A 12238-nucleotide genomic window follows, 5' to 3' on the forward strand; every position below is an offset into this window, starting at 1 on the left:
AGAAGGTCCCTGGGGTGCTGTGAGGAGTGGGGGGGGGGTGCGTGTGTCACCCCTGCCCTCGTCCCCACCCCGGGAGGTCCCAGCCCTGTGACGTGCCAAGGGGTGAGGCGGGAATGGAGGGGCGGGGGCGGGGGGGGGGGGGGGGGGGCAGACCTCCTCCCCCAGCTCTGGGGGAGGGGGGCTGGGGGGGTCCCCCCTACTTCCCCCCAGCACCCAGGGCTGGGGCTGGATGCGGCCGCCGTCGGCACAGTGGGGGGGGGGGGAGGTTATTTATCTATTTATACCTTATGTTGTATATACTAGATGGGGGGGGGGGCTCTTTGTGCTCTGCTGGGCTGAGATTTGGGGTGCAGGGGCAAGGGGGGGCCGTGGCATTTTGAAACCCAGTCTCTGAGGGGGGTGTGTGTATTGGGGGGGGGGGTGTGACCTGGAGCCTCCTGCCAGGCAGGGGCGGCCTCGGAGAGCGAAGCAGCGAGTGGGCATTACACACCGGGGGCCCCCCCTCCAGCCCCCCAGGGGTCACCGCCTGCCCCCCCCCCCCCCCCTCCCTCCCCGGGCCCCGCCGCGATGCTCGGGGTGGGGGGGGGGGGGGGAGGAGCCGGGATCTCTTAACGCACAAACACGGCGCGGGGTGTGGGGGAGTCCCCAGGGGGGTGGGGAAGGGGCTGAAGGGGGTCGGTGTGTTGTGTGTGTGTGTGTGTGTGTCCCCACAGACACAGCCCCCCCGCCCCCCCCCCCCCCCCTTTCCCCAAATTCCGGCGTGGCAGGGGGGGGGCCGGGGCGATCTTTAAAGCTGCTTCCGCAACTCGTCAAAAGCTGCAAAAAGGTTTAAGGTAAAAAAAAAAAAAAAAAAAAAAAAAAAAAAAAGTCTTTAAAAAAAAAAAAAAGGAAGGAAAAAAACCCAACCAAACAAAAAAAAAAAAAAAAAAAGACAAGAAAGTGAGAGTGGGGGTGGGGGATGAGAAAGTTTTAACAGAAAATATACGAGAAATTTAACTTTCAGAGCTGTACATAGCCGGGGCGTGTAGAAATCCCGTTTTTACCAATACCGAAACCACTGGATGTTATTTTAAAATAAAGCGCGTGAGAAGCCGGGCCGCTGCCTCCCTCCCTGGGGGGGGTGGGGGGGTCTTGGGGGGGGGGGGGGGGGGCTGGGGGAGCGCAGGGGCCGCCCTTCCCTGCGGGTTTAGGCGAGCGCAGCCGGGGCCTGGCCTGGCGCGGGGGGGTGTCCCCCCCATGTCCCGTGTGTCCCCCCCCCTCAAACCCCGTCCCGATCTTTCCGGGGGGGGGGGGAGGTGTCTCTGTGCCCCTCGGGGTTGGGGTCCCCGCCGTGTGTCCGTGTCCCCCCCCCCGCCGAGCCGGTGACCCTCCCCCGGGGCACCCTGAGGTGTCACCTCCCCCCACCCCCCCCCGCCAGGGACCCCGTGTCCTGTCGCCCCGCCCCCCCGGGACACACCCCTATCTTGTGTCTCTCCCCCCCCCCCCCCCCCCCCGCCCTGGGGGACCCCCTGTCCTGCGTCCGTGTGTCCCGTCCCCCCAAAACGCGCCGTGACCCGGCGGGAGGGGAAAGGTCGCCCTACGGTCATAAGTCACGCGGGGCGCGCTCTTCCGGTCACGTGGGCAGTGCTGGCGGAAGTAGGTGTCAGACGCCGGGCGGAAGTGGGGGGGTAGTGGCGGCAGCGGCGGGACGAACCCGGGGCCATGGAGGTGGGGCGGGGGGGTTGACAGCGAGGACGGGAGGGTGGACATGGGGGGGCTGGGGCTGGGGGGGAACCGGGCGGGGGTGGGAGCAAGGCCGGGGGGTGCACGGGACCGGGGGCCGCGGTGTGGCCCGGCCCGACCCGCGTCTGTCCGCAGGATCCCGGCCCCGGCCCCGGTCCGGCCGCAGAGAGCCCGGCGGAGCTGAGCCCCCCGGGGCTGGAAGGTGATACCGGGAGCGTCTGGGGGGGTTCAAGAGTGCGGGGGGGGGGAGGGGGGCCGGGGGGGGAGGGGTCGCGTAGGTCCGGGTGTCTGCAGCGGCCTTGGGGGTCCCTGTCCTGGGCTTTGGGGTGTTCCGGGGTAGAGGGGTCCCGGGGTTTGGGGTGTTCCGGGGCTTCGAGGTAGGGTGTCCCGGCATTTGGGATGTACCGGAGCCCTGGGGGTGAATTTCCTAGGGTTTGGGGTGTTCTGGGGCCCTGGGGTGGGAAGTCCCAGGATTTGGGGGGGGACCTAGGGTGGGGTGTCCCGGGGTTTGGGGTGTCTCCTCGCTGCTGGCAGGCGCCTCACGCTGCCCATCCCCAGGGGAGCCCCACCGCGGCGCCTACACAACCTTCATGAAGTCCCACCGCTGCTACGACCTGATCCCCACCAGCTCCAAACTGGTCGTCTTTGACACTTCCCTGCAGGTGGGCTGGGGCCGGGGCGGGCCACAGGCCAGGGCTCAGGCTGGAGCCTGGGGGGGGGGTTAACTGGGACCAGGAGGCAGGTTTGGGGCCGGGGGCTGATCCCAGGGCTGTTCACCCACCCCGTAAAGGTCTCGCAAACCGGCATGGAGGGACTTGGGCTGCCGGGGGTGGGGGGAGGGTCCCTGCTTCCCCGCAGGATGCCCTGTCCCTCCCGTGACGTCCCCCGTGTCCCCGGCTGCAGGTGAAGAAGGCTTTCTTCGCGCTGGTCACCAACGGCGTCCGGGCTGCCCCGCTCTGGGACAGCAAGAAGCAAAGCTTCGTGGTGTGAGCGAGCGGGGCAGGGGGGGTCCCGGGGGGCTCGGCAGCTGGCGGGACCCCGCTCACCCTGCCCGTCCCCCCAGGCATGCTGACCATCACCGACTTCATCAACATCCTGCACCGCTACTACAAGTCACCCATGGTAAGGACCGGGGCGCCTGCGCGGGGCTCGCCCCCGCGGGGAACGCGGGGTCCGGCCTCTCCCCGCCCCGCGCGCGGCCACGGTCGATCCCCGTCTCCCTCCTGGCGCCCAGGTGCAGATCTACGAGCTGGAGGAGCACAAAATCGAGACGTGGAGAGGTGAGAGGGAGCGCTGCCGCCCGCCCCCCGCCCTCCCAGGCCTCTGCCCGGTGGGCCCAGAGCCCCCCCCTGCGGCTCTGCACCCCGCCTGCCCGCGGCACTGCCGGTCCCCTCAGCCTCTCCTCTCCCCGCAGAGGTCTATCTGCAGGACTCCTTCAAGCCGCTGGTCTGCATCTCCCCCAACGCCAGGTACCCCCGTGCTGCGGGGGGGGGGGGGCACGGCTGGCGGCGGCGCCCTGGGGTGCGAGGGCGGGGTCTGGGCGAGCCCCGAATTTCCCCTTCTGCCCCGCAGCCTCTTCGACGCCGTCTCCTCCCTGATCCGGAACAAGATCCACCGCTTGCCCGTCATCGACCCCGACTCGGGCAACACGCTCTACATCCTCACCCACAAACGCATCCTCAAGTTCCTCAAACTCTTCGTAAGTCCCGTCCCTGCCCCGCGGCGGCGGCGGGGGCCGCCCTGAGACGGGCTGGGCCCAGGCTCTGCCAGGTACCGCCGGCTCCGGGGCACTGGGGTGGGTGCTGGAGGGCCCCCAGGGGTCTCTGCCGCCCCTGCCAGCGCTGCCTCTGCCGGGGGGTCCCCCAGACCCCGCTCCGCACCCAGCGCTCTCTCGCTTTCACTCCTAGGACCGCGGCCCAGGCCCCCCCCTACCAGCCGGGGAGCGGCCGGAGCCGGCAGCACCGCGGGGCCTGGGGCGCCGCAGGCCGAGCCAGCGTCAGCACTGTCCCCCCTCCCCGTCCCCTGTAGATAGCGGAGGTCCCCAAGCCCGAGTTCATGGCCAAGACGCTGGAGGAGCTGCAGATCGGCACCTACAGCAACATCGCCCTGGTGCGGACCAGCACCCCCATCTACGTGGCGCTGGGCATCTTCGTGCAGCACCGCGTCTCCGCTCTGCCCGTCGTCGATGATTCGGGTGAGGGCGGCGCCTGGCTGTCCCCAAACCGCCGGCTCGGGGTCCACGGCCCCCCCCAGCCCCCCAGCCCCCTCTCACAGCCCTTTCCCTCCCCTCCTAGGGCGGGTGGTGGACATCTACTCCAAATTTGACGTTATTGTGAGTACTGCGGCGGGGTTCGGAGGTGGGGAGGGGGCGAAGCCTGGGCAGGGGGGGGCGGTGGGGGGTCCCGCGGGGCCCGGCTGCGTCCCCAACGCCTCTCCCTGGCGCAGAACCTGGCGGCCGAGAAGACCTACAACAACCTGGACGTGACGGTGACGCGGGCGCTGCAGCACCGCTCCCACTACTTCGAGGGCGTCCTCAAGTGTTACAAGCACGAGACGCTGGAAACCATCATCAACCGCCTGGTGGAGGCCGAGGTAACGATCCCCGGGGGTGACGGTGACGGGCAGGGGGGGTGGCCGGGGTCCCCACGCCCGGCCTCAGCCCCTCCCTGTGTCCCTCCCGCCCCAGGTTCACCGGCTGGTGGTGGTGGACGAGAGCGACGTGGTCAAGGGGATCGTCTCTCTCTCGGACATCCTGCAGGCCCTGGTCCTCCCGCAGGGCCCCTGAGGTGGCGGGGGGGGGGTGCCACCCCTCCCAGTGCCCCCACCCTGCTCTCCTGCCACACTGTGACCCCCCCCCGGGCTGGTGGGGATGCCCGGGGTGGGGACCCCCGTCACCAGCAGCATCCAGCAATAACCTCCGGCCGTGGGGCAGCCCCACATCGCCCCAGCCCTTCCCCGGGTGGGGAGAGCCCGTGACACCCCCCCCCTCCACGCCACCCCCCTGCACCCCGAGGCCGTGTCGGTCGGGCTAGTGGGGGGCTGGGGGCAGCCCCCGGGGTGCCGGGCCGAGGTTCAGCCACCTCCAGGCCGGGGCTGCTCCCCCTGCAGACCCTCGTCCCCTTCACCCCAACGTGTCCCCCCCCCCCCCCACCGTGGGGGTTTCACCGAGTTGGGTTTTCACCATCCACGCTCGGGGCTCCGTCCGGCCCGGGGTGCCCACCCTGCGCCCCCCCCCGGGCCCCCCCACCCCGGCCGTGCTCCCCACCGGGGGCCACGTCTGCCCCCGCCGCCGCGTCGTGCGCGGGGAGAAACGGCAAATAAACACGGACCTGGCACGAACCCGGCCTCGCCGCGGGGCATGCGGGGGGCACCGGCCGCCGGTGCCGAGGGAGGGGGCGCCCGGAGAGGGGGTTCGGCTCCCGCTGCCGGAGAGGGGGAATCTGCTGAGCTCGCCCAGACCCTAAATCCCTGTTTGTTCCGCCTGTGGCTTTTCTAAAAAGCCGGGATTGGGGACGGGACGGGGACCCAGTGGGACGTGGGGACCCTCCCGCTGGTGAGCAGGGGGTGTCGGGGCAGGGGTTTGGGGAGGCCGGAGGGCAGCGCCGGCGGGGGGCCGGGATGCCGGGGTCCCCGTGGGATGCTGGTGGGGGTCGCCGGCAGCCCCGCAGCCTGGGTTCGCTGCCGGTGCCGCTCGGGGGAGGCGTGAAGCCCGGCCGTGCTGAGCGTGGCACATTCCCGGCCGGGGGGGAGGCCGAGACGTGGCCACCGCCACCACCGGCTCCCGCCGCTGCTGGGGTCCGGTACAGGCTCCGGTGCGGCCGTGCGAGGTGAGAGCTGGGGCGGCGGGTTCTGGGGGGGGGGGCCCCGGTGCCGTCCCGGGGGCTGGTGCCGGTGCCGGTGCCGTTGCCATGCTGCCGCCGGAGGGTTGCTAAGCTCCGCTCGGAGCCCGCGTGGGCTGCAGCGCTCGGTGCCAAACCCGGCATCGCCTCGCTTTGGCGCAGGGGGGGAAGGGATCCCTGGGGGGGGGACACACACAGACGACGCACCCCCGGGACGGCCGGTGGGGTCCTTGCGGCGTGCCGGGCTCCCGCTCACCGGGGCTGCCCAGGGGAGGGAGGAGGGGAGGGGGGGGTCCCCGTACCCCGCGGCCGTCGGCCTGGCGGTGCCACCGGGCAGGGCACGGGGGTCCCCGGGGCCGCACGTGCGGCGGCAGGTGGCGGCGCGCGTGTGCGGGCGGGCGCGTGGCTCCGGCGAAGCTCCGGCGAGCGCGTGGCTGCGGGGGGACCCCCCCAGCCCCCCCCATCCCCCCGCGGCGGGGACCCCCCGGTCCCGCGGGGCCATGCTGGGGGGCGCGGAGCGGGGCGCGGGGCGCCTGCGGATCTGCGAGCGGACCAAGGTGCTGCTGGTGGAGATCGACACGGTGGCGTGTTGCAGCCCGGGCGCCGGCATGGCCGCGGGGTGCCGGCCCGCGCCCCCCTGGACCTACCGCCGCATCGCCGGGGAGTACGCGTGAGTGGGGAACCTGGGGGGGTGGGGGGGTCATCCCACGCCCTGGCCCCCCGCCCAGGCGGCCCTCGCCCCCCTCAACGCCCCCCCCTCTCTGTCTTGCAGGTACCTGGAGAAGCGCCTCGTGGCGGAGCTGGCCCCCCCCTGGCCCCCGGTGCCCCCCGCTCCCCCCCGATGCCTGCAGGACTTCGCCACCCCGACCCCCCCGGGACGTGAGACCTGGCCCTGGGGACCCCCAACCCGCTGCCCCCCGGGACAACCCGAGGGGACGGCGGGCAGCGGATCCCGGGGCCGGCATCTGCCGTGTGCTCCCCGTCCCCCGCTGCCGGGGGGCAGGCTCGGCCCCCCCAGCTACGAGGCCCACATGCAGCGGGTGCAGGCAGCCCACCCCCACCGTGGAGCGCCCCCCCCTTACGTCTCACCCCCCGCCTACGACGGTCCCCACCGTACCCTGCAGCTCCGACCCCCCCGGGGACCGCGCAGCCCCCCACCGGCACCCCGGGGCCACGCGGCTGGGACCGGGGGCTGGAGCCACACGCTGCCCCGGGCGGCCACCGAGGCTGGGCACCGGCGGCCCCGCGGGATGCCGATGTCCCCGGGGGGGCCTGGCACCCCCCGGCACAGCCAGACGCTGCCCCGCACGGCGGCCGGCCGGGATCGGGCCCCGGGGCGCGGCAGAGGGCGGCGGGGGACGGGGGGGCACGTCCTTATCGACGCCACCCGCGTGGTGGTCCGGGCCCAGTACGTCCCCCCGCCCCAGCGGCAGCAGGTTCGCTATACCGGGGGGTCCCCGGGGCCCACCGCCCCCGCCCCGCGCAGCCCTCCTGCGGTCCCCACGGCTGCCACCCCCCCGGCGGCACCCTCGCCCCCCCGGGAGCCCCCCGGCAGCCCGCGCAGTCCTTGGCGGAGCCCGGGGGGCTGCGGGGGTCCCCGGAGCCGCCCCCCGCCGCGGCGGCCGGTGCTGTACGCCCAGGCCCTGCGCGAGGCCGTGTCCCGCATCCGCCGGCACACGGCGCCCGACTCCGACTCGGAGGCCGAGGGGGGCGCGGGGGGGTCCCGGTGGCGGCACTGCCGCGACGCCCGCGCCTACAGCAGCAGCAGCAGCAGCCTGGAGAGCACCGGAGCCCCCCCGGGGGCCGCCAGCCCCACCCGGGCCTGAGGGGTGGAGCCTACGGGGGTGTGTCACCCGTGGGGTGGGGCTTGGCGGGGTGTGGTGCAGGTGGGGCGGGGCTTGGAAGGGTGTGGCCCTCGGGGGGGCAGGGCTGCGGTTCCCACAGGCTGACCCCAATAAAGGCTGCGGGATCCTGCTGTGCCGCCTCCGCCCCTCGTGTGTGCGCGGCTGGGGGGGGGGATTCTGGCCCCCAACGGGGCCCGTCGCCCTCCCTGGGTCCCCTCACCCTCCCCTGCACCCCTGGGCTCTGCCCCCCACCCCAGCGAGGATCTGGGCATCTGGACACCCCCACCGTGGTCCTGGGGTCAGTTGGAGGCCCCGGGGTGTCCCGACGGGCAGCGTCACGGTACGGGTGGGACACACCGGCCCCCACCCCGGGTCCCCCGTAATGAGTAGGTAGGTGAGCGTGGCCGGCCTGGCCCATGGCCACTGGCCCCACGTCACAGCCGGGGGGGGACCCCGGGTGAGTCACCAGCGGGGACCGTGTCATGTCCCCCCCCCCGAACGGCCGCCAGCTCTTAGTCACGCTGCGGGGGGGGGGGGGAGGATCCCCACGGCGAGAGGAAACCGCACAAATAACGTGTCCAATTTGCACGTTATTTAAAACCGGCTCCTCCCCCGCCCCCCTGCGCGACCCTGTCATTATCCCGGTGACACCGGCCGGGAGGTCACGGCGCGGGGCAGCCGGCGCAGCGGGGGGACCCGGGCACCCAGGGCCTCCCGCACCCCTGGGACCACGTCACCCCACGCGTCCCCCGTCCCGGCGTGTGGCCTCGGGTGCCCGGCACAGCACCGGGGTCCCACACCCGGGCCTGACCTGAGCCGTGACGGTGACCTCGGCCCACTGCAGCACGGCTGCGGTCCTGCCCTGGCTGCCCCGGGGCCTGGCGTGGCATGGTATGGTTGGCACGGCCTGGCATGGCTCGGTGTGGCCTGGCCTGGCACAGTATGGTCTGGCCTGGCACAGTATGGTCTGGCACAGCCTGCCGTGGCACAGCACAGCTTTGTGCAGATTGGCACGGCTTGGCACAGCCTGGCACTGCTTGGCACAGCTCAGCGCTGCCTGGCATATCTTGGTATGACCCGGTATGGCTCGGCACACCTTGGCACAACCTGGCACAGGCTGGTACAGCCAGGCACGGCTCGGCATGGTGCAACGCAGCCTGGCACGGGTCAGCACAGCTCAGCGCTGCCTGGCATGACTTGGTATGACCCGGTATGGCTCGGCACATCTTGGAGCAACCTTGCATAGCCTGGTACAGCTTGGCACAGCCTGGGACGGCTCAGCGTGGCACAACACAGCCTGGCACGGTTCGGCAGAGCCTGGCGTGGCTCGGCATGGCACAACACGTCCTGGCATGGCTTGGCACAGCCTGGCACAGCTCGGCACAGCCTGACATGGCTCGACATGACACTACACAGCCTAGCATGGCTCAGCAAAGCCTGGCACGGTTTGGCACAGCCTGGCGTGGGTCGGCATGGCACAGCACAGCCTGGCACGGCTCGGCACAGCCCGCATCAGCTCGGTGCGGCACAGCCCGGCTCGGCATGGCCCGACCCGGCTCGGCACGGCCGGGCACGCTGCCCGGTGTGGCCCGGGGTGTCCCAGACGCGGGGGATGGTGGCGCGGCCCTTTCCGTGGGCTCAGCTCCTGCCCAAACCCCTCCCGCTCCCCGCCGAGAAAATCACCTTCTAATTCGGGCCGCGCTGGCGCCAGCGCCGCCCCCCCCGGGCCCCCCCCGCCTCCCGCCGCCCCCCGAGACCCGCCGCAGCCCGGGGCCGCCCCGGGGTCCCCCACGGGGTGTGGAGGGGGGGGTTGGGGCGCAGCCGCGGGGGTCCCCACGCCTGGCACCGGGGCGGGGGGGGGTGTCCCGTTCGGTCCCGGTGCCCGCGGGCCGGATCGCGGTCCCGTCCGCGGCCGCCAGATGTCGCCGCGCAGCCGGTGACCGACGGCACCGGGGGGCACCGGGGGGGGTCCTGCCCCGGGAGCGGCGGGGACGCCGGGGGGACCCTGCCCTGCGCGTGGCGCTGCCCCTGCGGGGACCCGGGGACGGCCCCGGCCACGCGGGTGCCGGTGTCCCCAAGGAGCTGCGACCCACGCGTGTCCCCGGTGCTGGCCGTGTCCCCGGAGAGGTGTGGCCACGCGTGTGCCGGTGCCGTGTCCCCAGAGAGCCGCGGCCACGCGTGTGCCGGTGCCAGCGGCGTCCCCGGAGAGCCGCGACCCACGCGCCGGCGGCGCCGTGACCCCACGTGCGTCCCCACCGAGCGGTGGCCGCCGCGCGCCCGTGGCGTTGGCCACACCGCGGCCCACGCGGTCCCGGCCGTGGTGCCACGTCCCCAGCTGGGCAGCCCCGTCCCACCGTGCCAACCCCGTCCCCGCAGCACGGCGGCCGCCCGGTCCCTGGCCCGCGTCCCCAGGCGCGGTGGTGGCCGCGCGGTGCCGGCCATGGTGCCCGCTCTCCCAGGCCGCGGCGGAGGAGCCGGTGGGAAGGGGGGTGCGGGGAAGGCGGCATTGTTGCGCGGGGTTGGAGTCACAGATAATTACCTCAATTAGTTACAATGGCAGAGTAATAAATACAGGCTTAGCGGCTCCTTCCCCACTGCGGCTTCTCAGATTAATCCAGCCCGGGCGAGCGGAGCTGAAAGGAGTGATGGACAATTCATTAAACCCGCCGAATGCCGCACAAGGCACCCGTGAAGGCCGGCGTTAGCCCCCGGCGGCTCCGGCTTTGTCCCTAATTGTTCGTCTCGGGCATTGGTCACCTATCGAGGAGTGGGTGACGGCGACGGTCCCCCCGGGGCTGGCATGCCCGGGGATTAGAGGCCAGGCCTGCCACGGTTGCTGGGCGCGTTGGCCCCACGCCGGAGGAATGTGGCGGCCGGGGAGGGGGCGGCCGGACAAGCCGGGCGCTGGCGGGACGTGGGCCCACGCCGACCGGAGGCGAGGGGAGCCGGGACGGGGCTGCACCGCTGCCGGCGGTTAACGGGGCACGGGATGGGGACGGTCCTGCCGGTGGGCTGGTGCCAGCGGCAGGCCTGTGCGGCTGGGCATGGCTCTGTCCCTCTGTCCTGCACCCCTGGGTGCTGTCCTGTCCTTCCGTCCTGCACCCCTGGGAATGACCCCGTCCTTCTGTTCTGAAACTTTGGGCACCGTCCCATCCCTCTGTCCTGCACTTCTCTGTGCTGTCCTGTCCTTCTGTCCTGCACCTCTGGGCACTGTCCTGTCCCTCTGTCCTGCGCTTCTGTGTGACATCCTGTCCTTCTGTCCCGAAACTTTGGGGACTGTCCCGAAACTTTAGGGACTGTCCCGTACCTCAGTCCTGCGCTTCTGTACACTGTCCTGTCCTTCTGTCCTGCACCTCTGGGCACTGTCCTGTCCCTCTGTCCTGCACTTCTGTGTGCTGTCCTGTCCTTCCATCCTGCACCCCTGGAAATGACCTTGTCCTTCTGTCCCAAAACTTTGGGGACTGTCCCCTCCTTCTGTCCTGCACTGCTGTGTGCTGTCCTGTCCTGTCCTGCACCTCTGGGAACGACCCTGTCCTTCTGCCTTGAAACTTTGGGCACTGTCCCATCCCTCTGTCCTCTGCCCTGCACCTCTGGGAATGACACCGTCCCTCTGTCCCACACCTCTGCGTGCTGTCCTGTCCCTCTGTCCTGCACCCCTGTGCTGTCCTGTCCCCCTGTCCCACACCTCTGGGCAGAGCCCCCCGCCCCCCCCGCTGTGCCCCAGCCCGCAGCAGGCCCAGCTTGCGGCCACCATCCAGCTGTGACCCGACTTCCCAGATGTGACGGGGCTGGCGGAAGGCAGGACCGCCCTGTCCCTGTCCCCGCGCTGGCCCCGGCACTTCGGCAGCAGCTATTTCCAGCGCCCGGGCGTATTTGTACAAGCCGGGGAGGTCTGCACCCTGCAGCCGCCCGCCCGCCCCGCGCCCGGGGTGCCCCTGCCCGCCCGGGGGTCGCGGCTGCCCGAGGTGCCCGGCGGTCACCGACTCGCAGGAAAAGCTGAGTAACAGAGGTGACTTATAAGAATGTCATTATCTATATTCCTGACTCGCTACCGCAGGAAAACAGGCTATTTTCATGTCCTGTGCGTGTGCAGAATTTAGCAGGCAGATAACTCCCGGCAGGCGGGAGATGCTCGGCGGGTTATTTCGGGCTGTGTTCCTTTCCAGGCGTTTTTTCTCGCATTTCTTTATTTTATTTCGCCACGCCAGGCTGTGTTTTTACCTTGGCACGCACAGCGGGGGCCCCTGGGGTTTTTTCCCCTCCCCACCTTCCTCTGGGTCTAAACATCAACTTTTCCACTATCGGCTCCGGGGGATATTTCGGGCGGTGGCAGCGTCATCCCGCAGCCTTTGATGTTGCGGATCCCCAGGGGCCCCGTGAGGATCCCGGCTCTGGCCACGGGGCAGCCCGGGCTGTGGGGACCCCCACCGCAGGCAGGCACTGATGGGACCGGGGGGTCCCCAGGCAGGGACAGCTCCCCGCCCGCTCCCCGTGGCTGGATGTCACCGTGGTCCTGTGGTTTGCCCCGTGCCGGACACGGGGACAGCGGGCTGCAGCTCATCGTTTCGCCCTGCCCAGGTCCCAGGGTTGGGAGTTACAGTGCAGAGGGGGTATGTGGGCCCCCACCCCGATGGGATACCCATCCCGGGGGGGATGCCTGTCCCAGGGGGATGCCCACCCCGATGGGATACCCATCCCAATGGGATACCCATCCCAGGCGGATGCCCTTCCCGGGGGTGCCCGTCCTGGGGCTGTGCCCATGGCTGCAGGATGCTTATCCCAGGGGAAAACCCATCCCAGGGAGATGCCCACCCTGGTGGGATGCCCATCCCG

The 12238-nt window shown here is 71.5% G+C and overlaps 2 protein-coding genes across 3 annotated transcripts; both read left to right on the forward strand.

Annotated features, from left to right (window-relative positions):
* Positions 1–1869: 1869 nt before the first annotated feature.
* PRKAG1 (protein kinase AMP-activated non-catalytic subunit gamma 1) lies at positions 1870–4655 on the forward strand. 2 transcript variants are annotated; one of them, XM_086478653.1, is made up of 11 exons: positions 1870–1924; positions 2281–2384; positions 2626–2705; positions 2784–2844; positions 2957–3002; positions 3137–3191; positions 3295–3421; positions 3751–3916; positions 4017–4054; positions 4168–4314; positions 4409–4655. In XM_086478653.1, the coding sequence occupies exons 2-11, from the start codon at positions 2313–2315 to the stop codon at positions 4505–4507; spliced, it is 891 nt and encodes a 296-aa protein (XP_086334779.1). In that variant the 5' UTR covers positions 1870–1924; positions 2281–2312; the 3' UTR covers positions 4508–4655. The 2 variants fall into 2 exon arrangements, with proteins under 2 accessions (XP_086334779.1, XP_086334778.1); XM_086478652.1 differs by lacking the exon at positions 1870–1924 and having other exon boundaries at positions 2287–2384; positions 2626–2706; positions 2785–2844.
* A 1406-nt stretch (positions 4656–6061) lies between these two features.
* Positions 6062–7387, forward strand: DDN (dendrin). The gene is made up of 2 exons (XM_086478634.1): positions 6062–6231; positions 6334–7387. Exons 1-2 carry the CDS (start codon positions 6062–6064, stop codon positions 7385–7387), a joined length of 1224 nt encoding a protein of 407 aa, XP_086334760.1.
* The last annotated feature ends 4851 nt before the right edge of the window (positions 7388–12238 follow it).

This window comes from Leptosomus discolor, chromosome 27 (genome assembly GCF_034619465.1).
Source record: "Leptosomus discolor isolate bLepDis1 chromosome 27, bLepDis1.hap2, whole genome shotgun sequence".
Taxonomy (NCBI): domain Eukaryota; kingdom Metazoa; phylum Chordata; class Aves; order Leptosomiformes; family Leptosomidae; genus Leptosomus; species Leptosomus discolor.

Coding starts and splice junctions, on each gene's coding strand:
- DDN (XM_086478634.1), top strand. CDS start 6,062: ATGCTGGGGGGCGCGGAGCGGGGCGCGGGGCGCCTGCGGATCTGCGAG. Junction 6,232..6,333: donor CGCATCGCCGGGGAGTACGC/GTGAGTGGGGAA, acceptor TCTGTCTTGCAG/GTACCTGGAGAAGCGCCTCG.
- PRKAG1 (XM_086478653.1), top strand. CDS start 2,313: ATGAAGTCCCACCGCTGCTACGACCTGATCCCCACCAGCTCCAAACTG. Junction 2,385..2,625: donor TCTTTGACACTTCCCTGCAG/GTGGGCTGGGGC, acceptor CCCCGGCTGCAG/GTGAAGAAGGCTTTCTTCGC. Junction 3,003..3,136: donor CAAAATCGAGACGTGGAGAG/GTGAGAGGGAGC, acceptor CTCTCCCCGCAG/AGGTCTATCTGCAGGACTCC.